This window comes from Drosophila nasuta, chromosome X, assembly GCF_023558535.2.
Source record: "Drosophila nasuta strain 15112-1781.00 chromosome X, ASM2355853v1, whole genome shotgun sequence".
Lineage (NCBI taxonomy): Eukaryota > Metazoa > Arthropoda > Insecta > Diptera > Drosophilidae > Drosophila > Drosophila nasuta.
In genome coordinates, this window is record NC_083459.1 from 3410728 (window position 1) to 3437614 (window position 26887).

Genomic DNA, 26887 nt, shown 5'->3' on the forward strand with positions numbered 1-26887 from the left:
TTGTGTATGTATGTATATATTTATTTTAATATATATATATATATATAATTTTTGTTGTATGTAAAATCGCCAAAAAAAATAAATGAAATCGCACGTTTCTCACTAGTTGCAACATGTTGTAAAACGGAAGGTTGCAACATGATCCTTTTTTGTTTGTTTGTAGAACGGAGCGATAGAAACAGCAATGAAAATTCGTTGAAAAATAGGGAAGAGATGGTGAAGGAGAGTAGTAGTAGAAGAAGAAGAAGAAGAGGCAGCGCTGCTTTAGTCTGAGGCTTCGTTGCGTTTCTGCTGCTCTGTCGTCGACTCAGCGCCGCTGGCAGTCTCCTCCTCCTCGGAATAGTCCTCGTCGTGTGTGTGGGTGACCACAGTGGGCGTCGATGGGCGTGTGTGCACAATGGAGCTCTGCGTAGAAAGTTGAGTTGTCTTAATATTTACTATTTATAAACAATATACCAAATTATTATACCAAAAAGATACTAAAAATATACCATCTATATATGGTATATGATATTAGTACTTCTAATGGTATAGTCAAATTAATATACCAACAAATACTAAAATATATAAAACGCAATGTTTGGTATATTGATATACTACTACATTTAATGTATACCATAACGTAAAAATACTTATATACTTTGGTCTATGGTATATTTTAAATGTGGAAGTATACCAAATATTTAGTATATGTATATGGTATAAAAATACATTAAGTATATATTTTAGTATAGTAATATGCCACATATTTGGTACACCAAAAATACTAAAGTGTATCAAAGGGAATATTTTCTATATTGAAATATGTACTACTCCATTCAATGTGTACCATAAAGTAAAAATACTTGTATACTTTTTTCTATGGTATATTTTCAATGTGGAAGTATACCATATATATAGTATAAGAGTATATTGGTATAAAAATATTTTGAGTATATAGTTTAGTATAGTAATATACCACATGTTTAGTATATCAAAAAATACTAAAGTGTACCAAAGGGAATATTTGCTAAATCTACTACTCTATTCAAAGTATAGCATAAAGTTAAAATACTTATATACTTTTGTCTATGGTATACTTAAAATGTGGAAGTATACCATATATTTAGTATAAGAATATGGTATAAAAATATATTGAGTATATATTTTAGTATAGTATTTAGTATACCAAAAATACTAAAATATATTACTGCTGCATTCAAAGTACACCGTAAAGTATAAATACTTATAATCTATACTTGATGGTATATTTTGAAAGTAGTAGTATACTCACATATTTAGTACATCTAAAAAATACTTTAGTGTTCCAAAGGGAATATTTGCTATATTGATATATGTACATATGTACAGTATGTACTACTACATTAAAAAATAAAGTTAAAATATAATACTTATATACTATATTCTATTGTGTATTTTAAATGTGGAAGTATACCATATATTTTGTATAGAAGTATGTATGTGGTATAAACATATATTGAGTACTTACGGCACGATGCAGATCCTTGGGATCCTTGCCGGGCGAATTGTTGCTGCCATTCTGCGATTCATCTGCACGCACAGTGGTGCCGGAAACAGAGCCGGAAACAGAGCCGGAAACGGAACCAGAACCGGAAGTTGAGCCAGTATTCTTGCTGCTGCTGCTGCTGCTCGCATCCTCGAGTGTTGTGCTAGACGAGGATGGCGGCGGAGGTGGCGGCTGATGCACCTGATCGTGAGCCACCGTCGACTCGTGTGGCAGCAGCATTGCCGGTGCACGGAACATGTACGAGAAGGGGTAATAGATGAGATTGAGCAGCGTGGCGGCATACACATCGGCATATCGCACCACTTGGCTGGAGAAGAACGTTTGTCGCGATCCCGAGCGGAAGAGTGAACCCATCATGCCATAGGACATATCCATTTTGTGTGTGACATCGCGTATGCTGGTGCGCAGATGCGATATGTCCGGCTTAACCTTGGCACTCGAGTCCAGATCGCGGTACAAATCACCCAGATTAATGTCCAAATTCTGGAGTTGAGCAAACAATTGACATTCGTCGGTCCACACGTGCAACTCCCGCACGAGCTCGGGCACAATGAGGAACGTGCGCCAGCCGCGTATCTTCTTCGATTTGAGTATGTCGCCAAAGATGTGATCGCCCACATAGAGCACATCCTTGCCCTTGGCATTGATGAACTTGGTGAATAGTTCGCATGAACCCCCCGAATACACTTGCCCCGGCTGCAGTGGCCCAATGTGTGTGCCAATCTTCAGGCTGCCCGTCTTTGTGTCCACCTGACGCAGCACGGTTCCCTCGTCGAAGAACAGCGGCTTCCTCGCATCCACCACGATCACATCGAAGTAGGTCTTCCAGTCGCGATGCGGTTCATTCACATCGGCGCCATGGGGAAAGTCAAACAGATAGGTCATGATCTCGTTGGTGTACGTATAATCGCTGTTCGTTAGCATGAACACCTTGGCACCCGAGACGCGGATGCGCGACAGCACTGTGGGCAAGCGAGCATCCTTCTTCACATAGTACGCCATGTTCTACAGAGAAGAGACAGCGAGAGATTGGAGGACCAGAGAGAAAAGAGAGAAATTAAAACATTTTCTTTACATTTAAAAAGTGTAAAAATATAAAGTTAAGACTAAGTGATCTAGATATTAGTAATCGCAAATTATGGGAAGAACGAGAGAGAATTTTGTAATGGAAAATAAGCAGTTTAAATATTTCTATACTATGGTATATTAATATATAATGGTATACTAAAATACCATTTATAAAGAGGATTTTGTAATGGAAAATACAAAGCATACCATAAAGTATTTATACTTTTTAAATATTTATTTTTCTAGTGATAGTGTAATGATATACCATTTAAAAATAAATAATCCCAATTACAGTTTACAGAACGATATAGGTTTTTGTAATAGAAAATAATATACTGTACTTTATTGTATATTTTTAATATCATGTAAATACTTTCATTTCCATTTCAATACTTAAAAACACTTTATTAGAATAATATTGAAAAAATAAATTTCTCTTTTGCAAAATTGAAAATATAAAATTTAAAATAAAAATGTAATTGTTTTATTTTCCTTCGTAAATAATGTTCCTAAAATTATGTTTTCAATAGTTAATATTTTGAGGTAGAAACATGCAATTGGTATTTTCTCTTTAAGCAGGTACAGAAAGCTACCCGCAAAATCATAACAGTGCGGTACTATTCTTAAAATATACCGAAAATATGCTAACATATACCACAGGCTATATATGGTATACTATTTCTTGTAGTATAATCAAATTAATATAGAACAAAATTGGTGTATTGATATAGTGTCCTTCACAACTAGAATCCAATCAGAATCATAATTTAGAAAACTATTTGATCTTCGAATCAAGTTCTTAAAACAATAAATACGGATTGCAAAATTCTTTTAACAATATATGTATCTAAAAAAACGTTCTTAATGAGATGATTTTTATATTTTTGAATTGCATTGCTATAATTTGCAATTGATGAATGTAAGACGGAAGAGAAGAAAGCGATTAACTCACCTGTGTGGTACGACGCTTCAGATCGCCATCGGAATGCACCCAGTCGACGGCACGACGCACGTCCTGGAAAATCGACTTATAGGTAAAAAGAAAATCACCAGCTTTGATGCCGCGTTCAACGCTATAGAAAAAGAGAGACAGAGACGTAGAGAGAGAAAAATGAAAATAGAGATAAGGATGATAGGTAGTTATATACATTATCAATATCAAATCATCAAAATCAAACTAAAACTACAAATAGTTAGAAGACAGATTAAAAATTGAAAATACTCAACTAAACTTACCGCACAAATTCAGAGCTATGGTTAAAGAAATCGACAAGACAGGCCAACAAATATGTCTCTGGCAAATTGAATAGCGTATTGAGCACATAAACACGCGACTCATCCAGCTTCAAAAACTTGTTCGGATACAATTGGTACACCTGGTGACTGAATTGGAATTTAATATTTACTTCAAATTTGTTATTCTCAATTAATGAATTGACTTACTGCTTGATGAACTCAAAGCCATGCACACAGACCAAAATGTTGCCATAGGCATCGACCTTCAGCAGATTGCCGTAGAGCGTGTCGAACCAAAGGCCGCGCACTGGAAATGTTGGATCGTATTCAAATTGCAAAATCTCCTTGGGATAGCCCATCGACACCAGACGCTCCTTGACCAAATTGAATCCCAGCTGCTCATATTGCGGAGATTTGTACTCTAAAAAGTTGAGTTGGACAATTTAAGATTTATATTTCTTTCATTTAGCAATATATTTCAATGCTTACCTGCCAATGTATAGTCCATGTCGAAGCCATAGTACTTAATGTTCTCCAAATGCAGCGAACGGTTCACAAAAACTCTGCAAGACACAAAAATAAATATATGTTTAATCCAAGAGCTATTTGAGATTATTGTATAAATATTTATTGTATATATGTAGATTGGAATATTTTTTTTAAATATTTTGAAAATGTTGATGGTGAAATATAACTTTTGAAGCTCGTATGCAGTTCCCTTTTTTAGTATATTTAAAAAAAAGGCTCGAAATATTATTAACTGCATGTTAAGCTTTTAACTGTAAATCTATGTTTATCATTTTTTTTTTTATTTCTTAAGATTTTCTACATATTGCTATAGTTTACTGTTGCTATCCATAACAACTTATACGATTTATAATTACATAATCGTAAGTTAATTTAACTTGTAGTGATCAGTCTCTGTCTCTCTCTCTCTCTATGTATCTTTTCTTTGTTTATATTCAACTTTATTAAACTATCACATATGTAGCAGTCAGCTTATTTAATAAATATGCATTTTTATTTATCTACTTCGAGTACAGCTATCTTTAAAAGAGATTTTTAGATTGAGTAAAAACCGTTGCATACTTTCAGGCAGCCAAAAAAATGCAGCTGCTAATTTCAAATGTTATTTACAAGAAATAAATCTTCCAATAGCATAACGATATTTTTCTTAAAATATAACGAATTATTATATCAAAAATATAATAAAATAGATCAGTATAGTAGTAGTATAGTATATATATAAACTACTACAACCTTTAGTAGTTGTATTAATATACCGATAAAATACTAAATTATACTAATGACAATACTTGGTATAATGCTATATATTGCACTCTAAAAGTTGCATATTAATACAATAACACTTAGAATTACACAATAATCTTGCCTAATTAAAATTGCCCAAGAAGAAGTAACTCTTTTTATCTTCTCTTTATATTTTTACACTTTTAGGTATCTATTTTAATTAATGTTCAATCTAAAGTTTAGATACAGTTCGTTAAACAACATTTATAATTATTATCTTGCACGCTTCAAACTTTGTATATAATAACTTGCTTTGAATGTTGCTAGCAAATCATATTTGATTTAATAACTTTCGTACTTTTGACTTTCCAGTTGACATAAATTGTATTTAAATTTCTACAAATTGTTGTTACCTTATCTCTAATTATTTTAATACCCAGTTCTCACTACGTTTATTCTATTTTATTGAGTTCTATAATTGTCAAACCAGTTGTTTATTTTCTTAAATTACTGACGTCACATAATCTGGACTCTAAAAATCGAGTGCGAAAGGAGCACAATAATCATCATTTCATGCAAGTGAAAGAAACTAAAGAGCTGATTGGTTAAGTGTGATAATAGTAAATGAATTTCAATTACAAGCGCACTTATTAAATAAGCGCATGCATTTTTAAAACTGCTATTAACTCGTGTTCGCCTCGAGTTTTGTTATCGCGCAATCACAAAATCAATTCCCTGCTTCTATCCTTCACTCTTTTTTGCAACGGGTCAAAAGTTTATCACGTCGCAGCAGATTGAAAGTGCAATGCGATGTTAAATTGCAATTCGAATTCGAATTCAATGAAATGAAAACGTACAAAAATAATCAAAATCAAAAGCAAATCAAATCATTGGTTAAATGAAAATTTCTGCTAAATGCGTTTGAAAATCGAGTCAAAGTTGATGCGGTTGCGAGTTGTCTGCAGTCTGTTCAGCGGTCAGCAATTAGTGTTCAAAAAAAAAACAAGTAAGAAAGTTAAAGTCGAGTGTGCTCGACTGTGAAATACCCGCTACCCATTTTTAATAAGGGCAAAATATTGCGGTATTATTTTCAAAATATACCGAAAATACTAAAAAAAATACTAAAAATATACCAAATGGTATGTTTGGTATATCGATACAGCACACCATTCAAAATATACCATAGACGGCACAATGTACCAGATTGTCGACCAAAGCAACTAAGACCCCTAGTAAGTAGGCGTTTTTGCCCATATTTCTTTAATAACTTCCACAATTTTTATCTGATCGCAACCAAATTTTCAGGAATCATAACTTCTATAGCAATTATAGTATATACCAAAATTCGCAGCTCTAGCTTTAAATTTACGCTTGTTATTCGATTTTTTTGATTTGCGGGGGCGGAAGTGGGCGTGGCAAAAATTTGAAACAAACTTGATCTGCGTGCAAACATAACAAATGCTGTCGAAAAAAAATCATAGCTCTATCTCTTATAGTCTCTGAGATCGAGGTGTTCATACGGACAGACGGACAGACGGACAGACACACAGACGGACAGACGGACAGACGGACATGGCTATATCGTCTCGGCTGTTGACGCTGATCAAGAATATATATACTTTATAGGGTCGGAGATGCCTCCTTCTACCTGTTACATACATTTCCTGCCGGCACAAAGTTATAATACCCTTCTACCCTATGGGTAGCGGGTATAAAAAACGAAAAATGAAATGTATAAGAATATTGTAAAAAGTAAACTTGTTGTGGGCGTTGAGCACGCCCTCAACGCTGTCGCCTGGCCACTGACAGCTGCCTGCCACGCCCCCTTTTTGCGGCAAAACTCATTAGCAATCGAGTGAGAGAGTTGTCAAGTTGCTGCTTTTGCGGTTTGCACTTAACACAGATACAGACACAATACACACAAAAAAAAGGTCATAATGAGCTTGTCAACTTTCAGCAGTGAAAAGACTGCAATCATCAAGCACATTAATCAGTTGAGGCAGCTATCAAGTATACGTATATTAAGTATACGCATATTTATATATTTATTTGTCACAGTTCACTGCGCTAGGATATTTGAACTTCGGTTTGTTTGTCGTTTTTTGTTTTTTTTTTTGTGTTTTTGCTTTTGGCAGCATCTGTGTGTGTGTGTGTGTGCGTTTATTTATTTTGTTGTCCCTTTTTGCAATTTGCTTCAGTTGAAATTTTGCCAAATAAGCGGAAAGTTGCATCCTTGTTGTTTAACCCAAATTCGAACAAAATGCATAAATCTGCGACACACACACTCACTCTTTGTGTGTGTGTGTGTGTGTGTGTGTGTGTGTGTGGGGTCAAAGAGTGCGACAGACGCGACTGCAAATTTAAAATATTTCCCCCAAAGTGGTGTAAAAAAAATAAATAAAAGCCGAAACGTTGTAATTATTAATTTTACGCTTAAGCGACGTTGCCAATTTTCACATTGCAATTTTTTGCACTTTGATGAGGAAATATGCAAATACAAAACAAGAAATGAACAGATTTTTAATCAGCTAACGTATTACGCGTCTGTTGACCTTGTCTAAAATTAGCAATAGATGCACAAATAAATTGTCGCTAATCTTAAGATTTCGAATTGAATTGTAATTATTAATTTTACGCTTATGCGACGTTGCCAATTTTCACAGTTCAATTTTTTTATGAGGAAATATGCAAACAGAGTACAAAAAAACGCATTGCGCGTCTGTTGACCATGTCTAAAATTAGCACAAGATGCACAAATAAATTGTCGCTAATCTTAAGATTTCGAATTGAATTGTAATTATTAATTTTACGCTTATACGACGTTGCCGATTTTCACAGTTAAATTTTTTAATGAGGAAATATGCAAAATAGAATTCAAAAAACGAAAATTATTTTAATCAGGTAAAATTGGCAATAGATGCACAAATAAATTGTCGCTAATCTTAAGATTTCGAATTGAATTGTAATTATTAATGTCACGCTCATGCGACGTTGCCGATTTTCACAGTTTCATTTTTTGCGCTTTACTCTGTGCAATTTGATGAGGAAATATGCAAAAGAAAAAAAACAAGCCTGTTGACCCTGTCTAAAATTAGCAATAGATGCACAAATAAATTGTCGCTAATCTTGGGATTTGCAAATTGCGCTGCGCATCAATTAATAAAAAAAACATCAACACACATTTTTCCTATACCCGCTGCGAAATGAATATGCAAAATTTCAACACCATAAATCGTTGGCATTTATTTTCGTAGCCGCGTCGCTCAATATAATTAATTAAGGCAAATGCAACTAGAAGCGCAGAACATTTAAATCGAGTGTAAACAAAAAAAAAATAATTAAGCCGCGACTTTATTGGCAAAATTTATTGGGGTTAATCGATTTTTGCACGCGAATCTATTGTTTATCTTAATGTTGCACTCTATTGAGCGCTGATGATGTTTATCATTATTGCTAAGCATTGAGAGTAATAGATTCTTTAAGGCTTTAAGTTTGCCTCAAGAGAATTGTGCATATGTCATGCTATAGATTATCAGTTTGATTGATTGCCTTGAGTACTACATTTGCTGTGTATATAATAAATCAATACTAGGCATATGAACAACACTCGTAGCTAGTGACTGATCAGCCACAACTACAACGAGAATTTAGCCATAATTTTTGATGAGCATGTTGACGCTTCATTCGCGATTCGATTTGCTCTTTTTATGGACGCATGAGTTATTGTCAAAAATTCACTCAGCTCGTTGAAAATGTGAAAAACGTGGCAACTAAACTACGCACAACACACAACAATTTCTATATCCGGCATGTACTTTGTATTGGCAGCAACAACATTGCGTATGAGCAATATTTATGACGCAGCGGCCATCAAAATGCTTTATGCAATTCGCCTCCTATTTATTTATTTTTTTTATGACTGCGTCAATCGACAACTTTGTTATTCAAATTCAGAGATGTTGATCTGGCGATCGAGTGAATTTCAATATTTATATATATATATTGACTATTGCTACCGTTGATAAGCCTGCTGTAATCTCAACTCATTATTCTCTGTGGCATCAAACAAAAAAATATGGAAATAAATAATGTCATTCCTTAGACTTTTGACGGCAGCTTCGTGTCTTTTAATTGGGCTGTTGACATTTTACTTTTTTCTGCTGTTGTTGTTCTCACTTTGCCCGGCAATAGATTAAACAAATGTTTTAACACGAATTAATTGGCAAGTGCATTGACATTGCATTGGCACAAGATAATGTTTGAGGAAATATGGCTGGCGCATGGGAATTTGATTAGTATAAATGGAAAATACATGCTGAATATAAATGTGTCTGCAAATACTTTAAAATTATCTTTTCATTCATGCTTTAGTAAAACTTATTTGCAAAAAGTATTTAACGGTCAGACTTTCTGCATTTTTTCTATCAATTTGTATTGCTAATTAACTGGAATTTTGCATGCTTCAACTGTGATTGTTTTGTTTGGTAACGTTTTACTAATTATGCTTTACTTGAGCATATTTACAGGGTAGCTATCGGTTAGATTTTTCGTTTTTTTTTGGAACTCAACTAATTGAATTTTGCATGCTACTCTAGAGATTGTTTTCCATATTGTCATTTATATTGAAATATCTTTCCACTGATGCTTTGCTTAAACATATGTATTTACAGGGTATCCATGAGTCATTCTTTGTGGATTTCTTAGCGAAATTTATATTGTTCATTAACTAGAATTTTGCAAGCTTCACTCGAGATTGTTTTCCGTTTTGTCCTTTGTGTTTTTAAATGGCTTTCCATTCATGCTTTTCCTAATCATATTAACAGGGTATCTATCGGTTTGAATTTATTCTAATTGAGTTCAAATTTGTATGCTTCTCTTGAGATTGTTTTCTATTATGTCATTTATTTTGAAATGTCTTTCCACTGATGCTTTGCTTAATCATATTTACAGGGTATCCATGAGTCACTCCTTGCTCAATTTGTATTGCTAATTAACTAGAATTTTGCACGCTTCACTCGAGATTGTTCTCTGTTTTGTCATTTTTCACAGTTTCTCAAGTTGTTTCCACATTTCACACTTACGAGTTTAGCGGCTGTTGCATTGTCGTTCTGCTTTTGTTATTATTATTGTAGTTATTATTATTATTATTGTTATTATTAGTGCTATTTGTGTTGTCACTTGGCAATTGCAATGCAAAGAAAGCAGCAGGTTGCTGCTCAGTTGCTGCTTTGCAATTGCCATTGCAGCAATTTAAATTTGTGCTGTTGTTGTTGCTGTGTTGCATTACTTCTTCTTCTTCTATTCCTTTGCTAGGCAACACAATATCGACTAATGGCTAAAAGGAGATTTCTAACTCAAAGTACGTCGACAAAAGCTGAAGTACTCTATAATAAATTGTAACATTTTTTCAAGAAAGGCAAATAAATGCTTGATCAAACTTAAGGGCGAGTGTTCTTTATCCTTTATCCTTTTCCCCTTCCACTTCACTGACAATTGACAAGAATTGTGTGTGCGTAAAAGTTCGTGTGCAATCGAATTTATATAGTTTCGACAACAGCATTTTGTATTATTTTGACATTGCATTCATTCTCTCTCTCTCTCTCTGTGCTTAAGTGTGTGCTGCAAGGATATCAAGTGGCTGTTATGGCTGTTATCCTTGCATCGAACACAACACATAGAGCAACAACTTTTTGTGTGTGTGTGTGTGTGGCTGATTTGATCCAGATGAACCAGCATAATGACAATCTACGCCACTGTGTTGCCAGTTGTGTCCTGTTACATGGCCCAGAGCATGGTCAATAGGACAATAGAAAACACACACACATACAGGACACCCACACACTCATAACCAACACACACACACCCACCTCGCAGCCTTGTCCAATTGTCAGTGACATTCGTCCAGCTCGTAATGCATTTAGCATAGCTCTTTACAATAATGACATTAGCTGAAAGTCCACATTTCATTTTAAAATCGCATGAAAAAACGAGTATTAAAGCTATAGTAGAGTGTGCTCGACTGTGAGGTACCCGGTTACACAATTTTATTAAAAGCATATTCTAAAAATTTACTGAAATTAAATACAAAAACTACTAAAATAATGACATTAGCTGAAAGTCCACATTTCATTTTAAAATCGCATGAAAAAACGAGTCTGAAAGCTAAAGTAGAGTGTGCTCGACTGTTAAGTACCCTCTACACAATTTTAATAAAAGCATATTCTAAAAATTTACTGAAATTAAATACAAAAAATACTAAAATAATGACATTAGCTGAAAGTCCACATTTCATTTTAAAATCGCATGAAAAAACGAGTATGTAAGCTACAGTAGAGTGTGCTCGACTGTGAGGTACCCGGTTACACAATTTTAACAGAAGTATATTCTACAAATTTACTGAATTTAAAAACCAAAAAATACTAAAATATACCGAAGATTGTTATTGTTATATAGATATAATATCACTTTTAAAATACTCCATAAAGAAGAAAAAAATATAGCCGATTATAATAGGTATATCGATATAGTACTACATACAAAATATACCAGATTTCTATATTGTCTCAGCTTTTGACACTAATCAGGAATAAATAGCTTTATGGGGTTGGATATGAATCCTTCTGCTTTTTATGAAACAGGCACAAAATTATAATACCCGGGAATAAAAAAAAACGGATTCAATTTTGTGGCATGGTTCAAATAAAAGTTTGTGCAATTTCAGTTTCTACCAATTATTTAAATTCTGAAGTTAATTTTAGTTGTATAATGAGCTTTTTAATGTCGGTTTTTGGTGTAAAATTTAAATTTAAAGAACTCAAATTAAAAAAACAATAATAACTAAATTTTACGTCAATGTTTTAAGAGAAGAAATTAAAATTTCAACAGCTTAACACAACAAAATGAATGTCAAATGAAATTATAAAGAGAAGTGTATATAAGGAATATACCATTGCGTACTAAATATACTAAATACATAAGTATTTTGTATTTTCTATATATACATAAGTATATTACAGTTTATTCTGTTACATATGCAATTCTTTTATCATTTTATTTTACTTTATTACTCCACAACAATTTAAAATAAAATGTTATTTTTCCATCATTCAATAAAACTTTATTATGTATTTTGATTTATCTATATATGAATACATTTTAAAATTTGAGAATCACTGCTTTTAATATTCAATAGTTAAAGACAGAAGAGTAAATTCGTTGCTTTCCCCGACTTATTAACTTAACTATCAATGCAGAGGAGACAATGTCCATACACAGAGAGAATAACTCTAGACTGAAAAGTTGCAAATCTTGATTTAAGATTTTTTTATCTTAAAAATCATCTTGAAATAAGATATTCTGGTTGAAAACATTCTTAAGCTAAATTGCAATTTAAGATTAAAAATATCTCATTTAAAGAATCAAATCTTGCTGTAAGAATATTCTTTTCTAGATTGAAAAGAAAATTACAAATCTTGTTAATTTTATCAATTTCATTAAGCGTTTTATTGTCACCCACAAAATATGAGCTTTAGGTTCTTAAATTTGAAAAATTGTTTTATTTTTAAGGCAGACTTTCAATTCAATTCGTCTACGAACCAATATGCATAGTAAATATAAATTTATTTATTGTTGATGTTGGATTAGTTTAGTAAAACTAAAGTATCGAATGCTTTGCAGTACTTAAATGTGATTAATTTGTGTAGTTTTTGCAAATACTACTTTCATAAATTTAATCAGCCTAAGCAAAAAGACAACAATTTGTGAATCTCTTGGACTTTTCTAGTAAAATTTCATATTATTCTAAAACCCAAATCAAAATGAAATTAATAAAACTTTCTTTAATTTCAGTTGTAATTGAGAACCTCACATAAACAAATATTATTCGCTTGCGCTTCAGATGCGAGACAATTGTCATTGCGAGTGACGCAAAAAGGGACATGGCAAGAATGATTATTTGTTTGTAATTTTTTTTTTTTGTTCTACTGTTGCTCTCGTATGTCGACAAAGAGTGCATATTCCACATTTAGTAAGAGTCACGTGAACAACACTGCGTATGCGTCATATCTCGCTAGCATTGTTCTTAAATTGAGTTTCAATTTCAGTTTCAGCTTGAGTTTAAGCTTGAGTTTCAGTTTCAGTTTTTAACTCGCAGTTTCTACTATTGCGTATGTGCTTTTCCCATTTTGTCATCAACTGCACTTTGCAATTCTCAACACTTCTTCTTCCTCTAGTTGTCTCATTTCATATCAGTTGTTGTTGTTGTTCTCTGTCGCTTTTTGCTGGACACGTGTAAGCTGCAGGAATCTAATAGTTGACTGTCTTTCGTTTATCTTTAGCTGTCACTAGCACAAACACAAACACAAATACAAATACATTAAACCAGGTGCGCAGCACTTTGAGCCGCAATCTGTCAGAGAAACCCACAATTCGCTATTTCCCACTTTCACAGGGAGTAATAATAAAAATGAAGTTACTATTTGAGATGCAATCGATATTAAGTATACGCACTGAAAGGTTCTGAATTAAACTTTTTTTAAATCAAAATATTCTTAGCAGTTTCTTTTACCCATTTGAAAAATAACTAATAAAATAATTAATTTCTAGAAATATTGCTCAGCAAATATTTCATAAGGAAAATATCATATGTAGCCTATAAGATATAACTTGCTGCTAAAAATTCCACAATAGTTCTATAAAGATAGAGAATTGTGTTGATAATAAATCTTTTCGAAATTTCATCATAACTTATCGATAAACTAATGATACAATTCATGATTATCTAAGTCTTTCTTGGCAATTACAAAATTAGTAAGCTTACAAGCGAATTTCTTGATATGATATAATTAACAAAATATGAACTATACACATTAAGTATACGCAGTTTACAAGAGAAAGTTGTTGAAAAAAATGGCAAACTTCTACAAATAAAGTTCAAAGAAGTACATCAATCCACACGTTAAGTATACGCACATTACAACATCAAGTTGTTGAAAATGTTGATGGATTTGTACAAATAAATGCACGACATTTAAATATAAAGTATACGCACTGTACTATGATTTAGTATATTTGATATACTGCGAAATATGTTTCAGCCAATTTAAAACTCTGTTTAAAAAGAAACAAGCAACTATTATCAGACACTAATCGAAATATTAAGTATACATATTAAGTATACGTAGCTTGCAACAGAATGTTGTTGAAAATATTAATAGATTTGTACAATACCTTAGTTCTATATTAAGTGTACGCGTTGTATGTTGATTTGATATACAAAATTGGGGAAATTAAAATATATAAGTTTCACCAATTTTAAAACTCAGTTTAAAAACAAAACAAGCAACTATTAACAGAGACCAATCTAAATATTAAGTACAAACATTAAGTTTACGCAGCTTGCAACAGAATGTTGTAAGAATTGATTAACTTGTTGATTCATTATTGAAATTTGCAACATCAAATCATTGAAATGGAAATACAAATAAATTTTTGAGTACTACAATTAATAAGGTAGTTTCGTTATCACGTTAGTTTTCCTTCTTTCCTCTTGACTATAAACCAACTTGAGTGCAGAATAATATGAAGGACCTCTTCAGGTATATAAATTCTCATACGCATTTATCAGCTGCGAGTCTTACGAAATTAACTCTCGAATCAATTAAGAAAGCGCATTCCATTGGCATTCCATTTAAGGCCCCAAGGCCTTAAGCAAATTGAATTCTGAATCAAGGTCAGAGCTAAGGGGTGAGAAAAGGTTGGAAGGGAAGAGGCTGGAGAGAAGGAAGGGAGGAAGGGAGAAAGAGGAAGGAGTTGTGATGTTTTTGGGCAACTAACAGCGAAGGTCGAGCGAGGAATGAGTGTGTGAATGGCTCTGTGAGTGTGTGAATGTGTGTGTGTGTGTGTGTGTGTGAGTGTGCTTATGTGCTTTCAATTAAAATCCAAATTACAAACAAACACACTCATATTGTGGTGGAATATGTATGTGAGTGTGTGAAGGAAACCAGGAATAGAAAGGAGAGAAGAGAGGGGGAGAGAGAGAGAGAGACCTGAGACCACTTGCTAGCCACATGCGCATCGGTGTCGGCACAATTGGGCGATAATTGACTTAATAAGCATAACCACAAAACCAAATAGCCCAACAAACATAAACACACACACACACACACACACACTGTGAGAGAGGGAAAAACATTTACGCTGGCCAACAAAAATTAGAAAACTGCGCAAAACTGTTGAGCGCATTCAGTGTTGTTGGCCAAAGCAAATAGGATTAAAGCCCAGAAGGATATACGAATTGAGTTCTGCTGAAGGACAACGCCAAAAGGACGACATAACCAAGGGTGGATAATGCTCATAACTGCTTTGTATTTCATTCACGGAACAAAAATAGCAGGGAAAACTTCAAGTACTTGAAAGCTGATCACAATGAAAATGAGGGAAGAAAACGGCAAGGAATAAATGTTATTGAAAAACTATAAAATATTTGTTAGGTTAGGGAATGAAAGGACAATATATAAATCGAGGCCATAAAGTGTACCAAAACAAACTGACGGCAATGAGAAGGCAATTAAAAGTAGATCAAGAAAGAAGGTTGGTAAATAAAACTTTACATAAATTTAGACAATAAATAAACAACTTATATATGACACTTTATTGATTATTTTATTTGTTTACCATATTAAATAAAGTATTAAAATACTAAATTTAATTTGACTCAGCTTTAAATGTATAATTTTATATGTATGGTAAAAAAAACAATAGATAATAAAAGCTGCAACTAAAGATTGATTAAAAGCGCACTAAGAATGAAGCGATTTTAATTGTAGAAAAAATATGGACCATAATTTGAATTAAAGATAAAGTTAGTTAATCATAAATAGAAAACAAATTAACATGTTTTCTTATAAACTATTTTAACTTTAATATTTTGAGTTTAAAAGCTTAAACTTTGCACCAAATTTAACAAAAGTTTAGCTGGCAATAAAAGAATATTAATTAATGTATGCAAAAATGCGAATAGTATTTTTTAACAAAATCTTTTTCGAATTTATGCAATAAGCCCAACAGACTCTATTTAGGCTTTTAAAATAGTTTAACAAAGAAGAACGAACGTCAAATAAATTATTCAAAAGTATGAATAAAAGTTTAAGATTTCCGGAACATAATCGAATGTAAACGATAAAATTATTTGTATATTAAATGCTACTTATTGGCAATTAAAAATAAATCAGAAAAATTCAATTTTCAAATAAAACTTTCAAAAATAATTAAAGGTTGCTTTATAATAAATGGAATATACGTAATATACGTAAAAAGTTTATATTTCGACAGCAACTAATGATTGACAATTGAGATTATATATAATATGAAAAATAAGACTTCAAATGAAGCTTTATATCTAATATGTTGAACTAATTAAGAAGACAAGTATTTCATTTTTAATATTTATATTTTCAAAATTTCACATTTTTCAACCTCAACACCAGATTAAAAAGAAAAAGGGAAATTCTAGTGTGACCAGCTCATTTGCAGATAACTTATATTGAAGTTATAGATATATGAAATAGTATTTTGCATTGTTTAAATAGATTTATTCCAACAAAATGTGTTCCATAATAAATGGTAAATAAATCAATGTATACAAATACAATTTTCGAACTAAAAATCAAGATTAAAAATGAAGCGCTTCCAATAAAATTCTCTCCAAAAAATCAACTGAAATGTATAGAACATAAATTCGGCTGCACAAAAAGTCGCATTTCGACTCTTCTGCTGTCTAGTGTAAGATATGAAATGTTGACACTACACTTTCAATACTTAAATCTGGTAGTAAACTGTTACAAGCTGTGCGCTCTAATCGCCTCTGGAAAGCATCAAAAGCAAAGCACAATACAAAAATACAATACACAATTAGAAACAGCAACAGCAGCAGCGAAAGAGTCCTTTAGTTTATTCTTGTTATTATAATTATTTATTTTTGGGGAAATTGTAACAACGAATACGAAATTTGTCGCGTCGTTTCTCTGCCGTCCAAACTGCACTTGAAGCAAAACCAAACTGAGGCGCAAAAAAAGACACACACAAAAAACTACGAGGTGCTCATAATAATAATAATAATAGTAGACTGACGATGATGATGACGATGAGGCGACGACGACGTCGACGACCTGTTCTATCTACACACAATGTGTGGAGAGAACTCGTTTCCCTTACACCCCCCGCCCGTCTTCCCCCTTCCCCACAAACAGAGATCACTAAAATTATTGTTCAAAGCTGCGTGGGCAAAATTTTTGCTGCGTGTGACATTTTTTTTTTTTTTTTGTGTTCTTTCTTTTCAGCAAATGTGTATAAAAAAAAAAAAAACGAAAAACTACTCGCACTTTTAATTTTCAAATTGCGTGTGACCTTGATTAGAGAGAGGGTTGCTCTTTTCTATACCCGCTACTCATAGGCTAGAAGGGTATTATCTGACTTTGTGCCTGCAGGAAATGTATTTAGCAGTCATAAGAAGACATCTCCGACCCTTTAAAATATATACATTCTTGATCAGCGTCAACAGCCGATACCATCTTGCCATGTCCGTCTGTCCGTCTGTCTGTTTTTCCGTCTGTCTGTCTGTATGAAAACCTAGACTTTAGACGCTATAAGAGATAGAGGTTTTTCATTCAGATCAAGTTTGTTAACATGTTGACATAAATTGAATTGACAAAAATCTTATTTTTTAACATATAATAAAAATTACAATATTTAAGATTCTTGAAAAATTGGTTGCGCTTATATAGAAGAAGAAATTGTTGAAGCTACTTTTGTAGCCTTTTGCTACAAAAGACTTAATCTACTTTTGGGTTTTAGATGTCAATCTAGTATATTTTGAACTCTATGGGATATAGATTAATTTTATTTTTACCAAATTTACCAAATGTAGCTTTCGTTATATTTTCATATTTTCTGATAAATTTGTAGAGTATGGTTTATATTGAAAAACGGTAGCCGATATCTTAAAAATAACCTTTGTTATATTTTAGTTGTTTATGGTATATTTTCGGTATTTTTGTAGAATATAGTTTTATTGAAAATGGGTCGCGGGTTAATCATAAATAGCCTTCGTCATATTTCAGTTTTTTCTTTGCCATTCGGTATAAATAATATAAATTCGGTATATTTCGGTGGTGGAAAAAAGAGTTCTCGGTGTATTTTAGTATTTTTTGGTATATTTTAAGAATACGGTTTTATTGAAAATGTGTAGCGTGTATCTCAATCATATCATAAGTTGTATTTTAGTATTTTTAGTATATTCTTGGTATATTTTTGGTATATTTGTAGCACATGGTGTTTTTTTGAGAATAGGGATCAGGTATCTTAAAAATAGCCTTCGGTATATTTTAGTATTTTTTGGTATATTTGAAGTATGCAGTTTTATTGAAAATGTGTAGCGGGTATCTCAATTATATCATAAGGTGTATTTTAGTATTTTTGGTATATTTTTGGTATACTTGTAGCATATGGTGTTTTTTAAGAATAAGAATAAGTATCTAGTATCTTAAGAATAACCTTCGGTATATTGTAGTATTTTTTTGATATATTTGTAGAATATGGTAGCATCGGGTATCTAAAAGTCGAGCACGTTCACGCTCTCACATTTTTTTAGTTTAGTTTCATTTTAGGGGAACTTTTTATCAAAATAGGGGCTGGGTTAATGGCTGCAGATGCCGCAGCAATTGATTGAGGGCGGCTTCGCATGTGAATTGAGCGGGGTTAATTAGGCAAGCCAAAGTAAGGGCTGCCAACCCCGCGTATAACTGTTAAGCACCCTAACGGCAGCGAGGTCAATCCCCTAGCTGTGTGTGTGTGTGTGTGTGTTTTCCTCCTCATCTCTCATCTCTCCCTCTCTCGCCTACACAACAAACTCAACAAGTGGAGCGGCATCACTCTGATTGATCAAATAAATAAAGGTAGATTCAATTGTTGCTCTTTTGCCAGAGAAAAGCGCAGCGTGAGAAGCGAATTCGCTAATCTGATTAGCACAGTTTTTATGCGTTTTTGTGCGACCATCAAACGAAGCGCCCCGGAAGTAAGTCGAAAAAAAAAATAAACTACATTCTCTCTCTCTCTCTCTCTATGCCGGACAAGAATTTCATCATTGTTATGAATTATGATGAAATCAATCAAATGTATACGAATTTTATTGCAAGAAAAAACATTTTTAAGTGTTGCTAACTGATGATTTTTTTAAAGCGTTTGATGTGGCATAATTAATGCGATTTAAACTAAATTTTATAACAAAATTTAGCAAATTTCTTTATGTTACATTCCTAAAATCTTCCGCTTAACATTTATTAAAAATTATGTCACATTAATTTAACTTTAATGACAATAAACAATTCAATTAAATTCTAGTATATTTTCAAAATTTAACTTATATAAAAAAGTCATAAAAATAATGACTAAATATAACATGCCAATATAACTTCCGTTGGATTAGGAGACAATTAAAATCTTTTCAAAACTCATCCACTTTTAATTACACAAGAAAAAGCGTAATTATAAAATCTCAAATCTCATAAAGGCATAACTAAAATATATATAATAAAATATCTAAGTACATATCTTTCAAATGTTCAACAACAAAATAGATCTAAATTAAAATGTTGTGTTATGAGATTATGTGTTTTTGAAAACTAAACTTTCAAACTAAATCTCCGAATTATCCCATTAAAAAATTTAAAAAAAATGACTAAATATAACTGACAAATTGAACATTGATTATATTCAGGCATAACTAAATAAGATATAATCAAGTATGAAAGTTATAGTCCCGCTACTCAGCGGGAATAAAAGTGTCTTAAAATATACTGCAAAAATACTAAAATATACCGAATGATTTATTTGGTATATCGAATATACCAAATACCGCAAAAATACAAATATATATCGAAGGCTTCATGTGGTATATTGAATATACCAAATTAATATACCAGAAAATACTAAAACACACCGAAAGATCTATTGGGTATTTAGAATATTCCAAATCAACATAACACAAAAATACTTAAAATCATAGAAGACTTTATTCGGTATTTTAAGTATACCAAATAAATGTACAGCAAAAATACTAAAATACATACAATATTCGGTATATTGCTAAGGTAATACATTATAAAAATACCATAGAGTACAAAATATACCAAATTGTCAGTCAAAGCAACCAAGACTCGTAGTAATTAAAGAGTTTTTTTCCCCACAACACAACATTCCAATGTAACTTTGATTATGCTAAGACAAACCTAAATAAAATATATATAAAATACTGTTGGATATAAAAGGTAAAAATAAGACTAAGAGACCTCCAAATGAATGAAAAACTCTTGTTCAAATAAATCTCGCTCGCTTTTCGCAGTTGCTCAATCAAAAGCAAGTTGGCAAACTAAAGTGATTAAATGGAACAAAGAAGTTGAAGAAAGCGTTTGTGTTTGGCCAAATTAAAGTCAAGTAAAGTAAAGTAAAGTATTTAAAAGACAATCTGCGGAGTGTTTAATTATTGTCATGGTTCTTCGATGTTCAGCTCGGTTGGCTCACAAAGGAATTCAGGATGCGAAATCGCGACGAGCACGTAAAATGCGCTTCGAGGTTTTGAATGCCAAGTGAAGTTTTTCGGCGTTGTTTTCTTTTGTTGGTTTCCTTTTTTTGTTCCAGAATTTTCCCCATTTTTACGAGTTCTTCTAGTTTCATCGCTTCGCAGTCGTAAACGTGACACTTGCCAGGTGGACGGACTTGGGAGGTGGGCGTGGCAAATGCTATTTGCATTTTAATGACACACACATTGATATGTAAAACAACAAACTTTCCCTCTCTCTCTAACTCTCTTTCTCTCACTTTAATATCGAATTGGATATTGTAATAATATTATTGCATTACATTTTGCAATTATTAATTGCAACTGCAATTTGATAGGATTTTGGATTGCATTTTCCCCGAATTTTCCCGAATGTGAAATGCAAATCGACAACAGCAATTGGAATTTTCGCATTAATCATTTGATTAGCTTATCTGTGCATAATCGAAATGATTCAAATTTAATACACACACAAACAATCGGATGACCATAAATTGTCAATTATTCAAAGCATGAAAGCTTTAATTGCAAACAAAACGATTTAGACAGCTAAGCATTTTAAAAAATGTTCTCTATACATTTATTTAGCTAAAATATTCTTGATTTATTTAATTAAACTAATTTACGTTTCTCATATTTATATTTCAGATATAATTTTTTTAAGTTCATTTAATGCTTCGTTAGAAACTATATTTCATTCAAGTCATTTAATTGTACTTCATTTATTGTTTAAATATAGTTTAGTTTTAAAGTCGAAGTATTTTATTCACAAATGGAAAATAAATTGTAATCATTATATTTATTTAATTTATTTAACTGAACTTTATGCAATATATTTCTTAATTTTGTTTCAGCGAATATATCAATTCATAAATCCCATTTATCCCATATCAAATAATATAATCAAAAATATCTACTTACTACTTGTAGTATTTAATATACCTAAAACAGCTTATGGCATATTTTTGGTATTTTTTTGCGGCATAGTTTTTGGTATTTTTATTCCTTAACTCATTTATTATTTATTAAATTTTTCTAAAAAAAAAAAAATTATCAGTAAAGAACTGTGATTTAACGGATTAAAAGAATTTAGAATGCATAAATTTTTTTTTTAACTAAAATTCAATTCTTAATCTTAATGTTTACCTTTATAAACATATTATATATATATATATATTTTTTTTTGTGGCTTTTTAAACTGAAATTTAACTCTTTAACTCTTCCTTAACATAAGGCAAATAATTTTCATCAGTTTTGAAAACTAATTTGTTTCAGAAAGAAATACATAAATATTCATAAAATTTTGTTGAATATTAATTTGGAACTCAACTAGAATATTCCTGAATTATTTGGTGTAAAGTTTAATTACTTTAGCCAGTTATTAAAGCGCAAATATTAAAAAAAAAATATATATTAATTTAATGCCGCAAACTGCAGTTTGTTATTTTTATTTCCCTTAAAAAAAAGAGAGAACAACGTAAATTATGCGCAGCATTGGCAATAACAGAAATAATAATTACTTTGCCACGCACAATTTTTGTTTATATTTAAAATACACAAATACAAAAAAAAAGCGATAAAATACTATAAGAAAAAAGTTGGGGAAAATAAAAAGTGTAAAGTACATTTCACATGAGAATTTCAATGAAATGTAAATTGCGTTGAGCTTTCTCGCTGCAGCAGTTTGTTGCAGTGGCAGTTGCAGTTATCGTTGTTGCAGCTTCCGTTTCCGGCGTCGCGAAAAGTTGCAAAAGTTTTCAGCTACGTGACCCAAAGAGCGAGGGCGACCAATTTTGTGGATGGTTGAAAAAAGAAAAGGTGAACTGTGGCTCACTCTGCATAACATCTTTTTTTGGTTGTAGACAATTCTCACGGGGCACGTCTTCAGTGATTGAGGGGGAGAAAGTGGGGGATGGGGGAAGCTAAACGCAAGCACGTTGTGGCATTTAGGAGGGGAAGAAAGGGGGAAGAAAGGGGACTGAACGCATTGAATGCAAAGTGTAAATCCAATTTCCAAAACCAAAACATAACATAAATGTCAAGTTCAAATGATTTACAACACAGTGGGGAGAGGGGAGAGGGGAGACGAAATCAAATCTAATCAAAATTGATTAGCAGAGCAGATTAGTTAGCTGTGCGCTGTGGGCAAAGCAAAATTACATTAATTGACTGAAATCAAAATGAGAAAACAGACAAAAAAAATCAACAGCAACAGCAAGCAAAGAATTATCGAAAATTGCGCATACGTCGCGTGTTGCGACGACAGCAATTAGGCAAGCTGCCAGCAAACGCTTCGCTATTAATTAAGACTGAAAACATTCGTGGGGTGGCAAAGGTACGGCCAGGGGAGGTGCAAAGGGGTGAGAAAGGGGGAGAAGGGCAGCTAAACACAAGGAGGGAATGTTGTAGATCAAGACAACGACAACGACATCGAGAGATTTCAACTGCGATGCGATGCTGAGCTACGCAAGGGCAAATAAACCTTCATTACCTTCTCCCTCCCCTCAGCCACCCACAAATGAACGCCGCAAAATATGCAACGATTTTTTGTGGTTCAATTGAGAAAGCAATATCCGAAGTGAAAGTGCAAAAGTGATGTTTTTTTTGTTTGAGACTCGCAGGATTAGCGTAACGCATTTAATAAGTGTAGAACAAAAAAAAAATAAAATAAAATAGTGTTTGATTAGATAAAGCCATGAAGTTTTGTTGATGGGTGCTTTGATAACGGAGCTTAGCACAGTCGCAGAGATAAGCGTACAAAATGAATATGCCGTGAATCTTAGCTTATCGATAGATGGCTGACAAAGAAAACTGATAACCGATAACCGATAACAAGGCACACACACACGCAGCAATATATAATTGAAGCTGTCACCAAGTTGTCATTGTGCGCGCTCATCACTAAACACTAAACACTCAACTCTTATATAGTGTATTTATCAGTTAGGTGAAAGAAAGAAACCAAAAAAAATAGCAACAAAAAGATCTGTCATTAATCTTTCATACAGGAAGAGAAAAGATAATGAAAAATATTCGCACAGCTTGCACGCAATTTGTTGCTGACCGAAAGACAAAGAGAGATGGGGAGGGGGATGGGGTAAGGGGAAATGGTCGTCATCAAGATAAAGATCATAGACAAAAGCTTATTGTTATGAGAGCTGCGTTGCAGCGCACTTGACGAAACTTGACGAATGACTTGCGTATTGACTCAGCTGATAAGCAAGTGACTGTTCACAGTGCGACTGCGACTGTGACTGCGACTCTTCACTGCGACTTTTGGCTCACCTGTGTCCCTGTTCACGCTTGTGACCGTGATAGCTGCTGCTGCCATCCCCCCAAATGAAGCCCATTCAACACTGACTGATCCATGTCCGTTTCGCCAATCGTTTGTGTTCGTTCGCGTTCGCGTTCGCGTTCACGTTCGCGTGTCCCGTTATTGTTAGTGTTCGGCTTGGAATGTGTGGATGATGACGATGGTTGTTGTTTTTGTGTTAGCGGCATTTTCGTCTGCTGGCTGCTGCGACTGCGACTGCGACTGCGACTGGTTAGCCAAAAGTGCCAAAGAGCAATGCGAGCTAAGTTGCTGCGTCGACGCGTCGCTGCCGATAAACCAACACCACAGTTCAGAGCTCTCAAAAAAAAGCACAGCTCAAAGAGCGCGACAGCGAGAGCGAGAGAGATAGAGAGAGAGAGAGCAAGTAGGCGACGCGTGCGAAATGTGAAGCAAAACACACAACAACAACAACAACAACGACGACGAAAGAATAAACGTAACCAAAACGGCGCACAAACAAAACAAAAACAAGCAATGTGGCGGCCGCCTTTCTTATCAGCTGGGCAGAAACGTCACGAATCTATGTAAGGAGACAGCGCAGCAGCAGCGGCAGCGGCAGCGGCAGCGACGTCGGCAGCAGTCACGTAGCGTGTGTGGAATGATCTTCTGCGTGTTGTTGTTGTTGTTATAGTTCCTTTTGCGCTTGTTGTAATTTTCTTTTGTTTTTTTTTTTTTCTCTTTTTTTTGACAATTTATGCTGAGAGCATTGACAGCTTATCACAGAAAACAATGCGTCGACACAACAACAACAAAAAATATGTATGTACGTATATAAGGTATAACAAAAAAAAAATTGAAGAAATATAATAACAATTGGGATTTCTTTTGTTTGTTTGTGGCGTAGTGTTTATGACGAGAGCAACAATTTCGGTCAACGTTCGAATTTCAACTGACGGCGACGTCGACGGCGACGCTCATCGAATGCAATGTAGTAGAAATGGGAAGGAAGCAACAACAAACAGCAACAAGCAAGCAAGCAACAACAATTACAAAACAGCAAATAAGCAATGCTGAGAGAATTTCAACGCAACTCTGAGCGACGCGCGCATGCTCTCTCTCTCGCTCTTCGAAAGCTCTTCGTCTCATCGCCGCGTCGTGTATTTGCGTGTCAAAGAGTAGGCGCACTTACATAGCACAGCTGTGTACTATTTAATTTTGTTGTGTTGTTGCTGTTGCTGTTGCTGTTCTTGTCTACCCTGTAGACGTTTCGAGGCGTCGTCGTCGTTGTTGTTGTTGCTGTTGTTAATGCCTTTTATGCAATAATAATACAAAGTGTTTCTGTTTTCGCTCGCTCTCTCTCCCTCTCTCTTCTTATTATGCCTTATAAGCTTCTGAAATTAGTGAGGGTCAGGGTGAAAGAGCTGCCAACTTGACGAAACAATTGTGAATCACTCACTACACTAAAAACAACGAGAGTATCACTTAGCATAGAGCATACACATGTCGCTATTGTATGTATGTACTGTGTATTGGTGGTGAGTGTTGCTTTTACTCGTTTTATCTTCACGCCATAAAGTGAACAGACGAGTCGAGTGTACACTCGAAAATAGCAGCGACCAATGGAAATTTCAGTGTGTCAGTCGGAAAGACGCGTTCGAAAGCAAATGAGAAATTATAAATAGAAACAGCAACAACAACTCGATATCCACATCGACGTCAAAGCCAAGTTAAAAGTCTATTCAAACATGGATCGTGTTTGGGCGTTTGCACGCTGCGTGGGTTTGTGACTTCGCTAAGCAGGCATCAATACCAGCAACAGCAACAACAACAACAACACGTTCCAAAAAGTGAAACGTGTAACGTATTTATGAAAGAGATTTACGAGCATTTCAATTTGATTATACAATAGTTATAGATATAGTATCAACCCAATATGCATAACATATGCAAATCCAACATATAGTATCGAATATGCTTTGACACCTTTACCTGTCAAAATGCTTTGATTTTTATATTCGGTTGTTGTTTTGGGGCCACATTAATTATGCCACAGTGTCTGCCAACTGTATGCTACACTCGATGAGCAGATGAAATGAAATGCTTCTTCGACGCTGACTGACTGCACCCACTGTGTAGCCAATTATAATAATGATTTGTTCAGCGTAGACTCATAAATATTTTATAAGCCTAGTCGTCGTATCATACAACAAAAACAAAAACAAAAACAAACATATACATATAGTCTACACATGTAGTCCCAATAACTGGGGGGGAATTAACATTTTAATGTTAGAGCATATCGGAGAGTGTTTCCGATCTGAACAATTCAATCCCACAATCGTATCAAGTGTATCAAATGTGCAAGTATCGAATATCTGGGAAAGTATTTCACCAGAGATCTGTGAATCATTGTCGCTGCTCTTCGACTTATCACAAAGTCTATTTGTTTAATAGAGCTACAGTGTGACAACTTTAACGATAAACAATGTGCCTAAAATTAGAGCTCATTATTCATAATTCACGTTCACTTTTTTCTTTTCCAATGTTTATGTTTGCCTATTTCATGGAAACCCATTAAGGAAAAAATACAAAACAGCATTGAAATCATATGATTTTCGACTCATCTGTTTATTTGCTCTTGCAAATTAAGGAATTCCATTAAAAAATACACACACTCGAGAAAAAAAAAAGAAGAAATATTCACTGAGTGTGTGGCTAGTCGTGTCTGTAGTGTGTCAATGTCATGCGTGTTACGTGGCAAACTAGACGAGAGTTGACGGTCAGACAGCCAGACAGAAAGTCATCTATATACCAGACATACATACATATATTAATGCACATGTATGCGAGGTGGAAAATGCAATTGACACTCGCGAAAAGAGCCCACTCGAAATAAAACACGCCCAGAAAACTGGTT

General features: G+C 33.6%; 1 protein-coding gene across 1 annotated transcript; it reads right to left on the reverse strand.

Annotated features, from left to right (window-relative positions):
- On the reverse strand, positions 1-24888 carry LOC132795494 (cytosolic purine 5'-nucleotidase). Its single transcript, XM_060806234.1, is given in 8 exon segments — positions 1-405; positions 1490-2533; positions 3549-3669; positions 3833-3979; positions 4040-4253; positions 4322-4395; positions 23982-24029; positions 24031-24888. Coding segments are annotated over 8 exon segments (1956 nt in total). The 5' UTR covers positions 24198-24888; the 3' UTR covers positions 1-264.
- Between the last annotated feature and the right edge of the window lie 1999 nt (positions 24889-26887).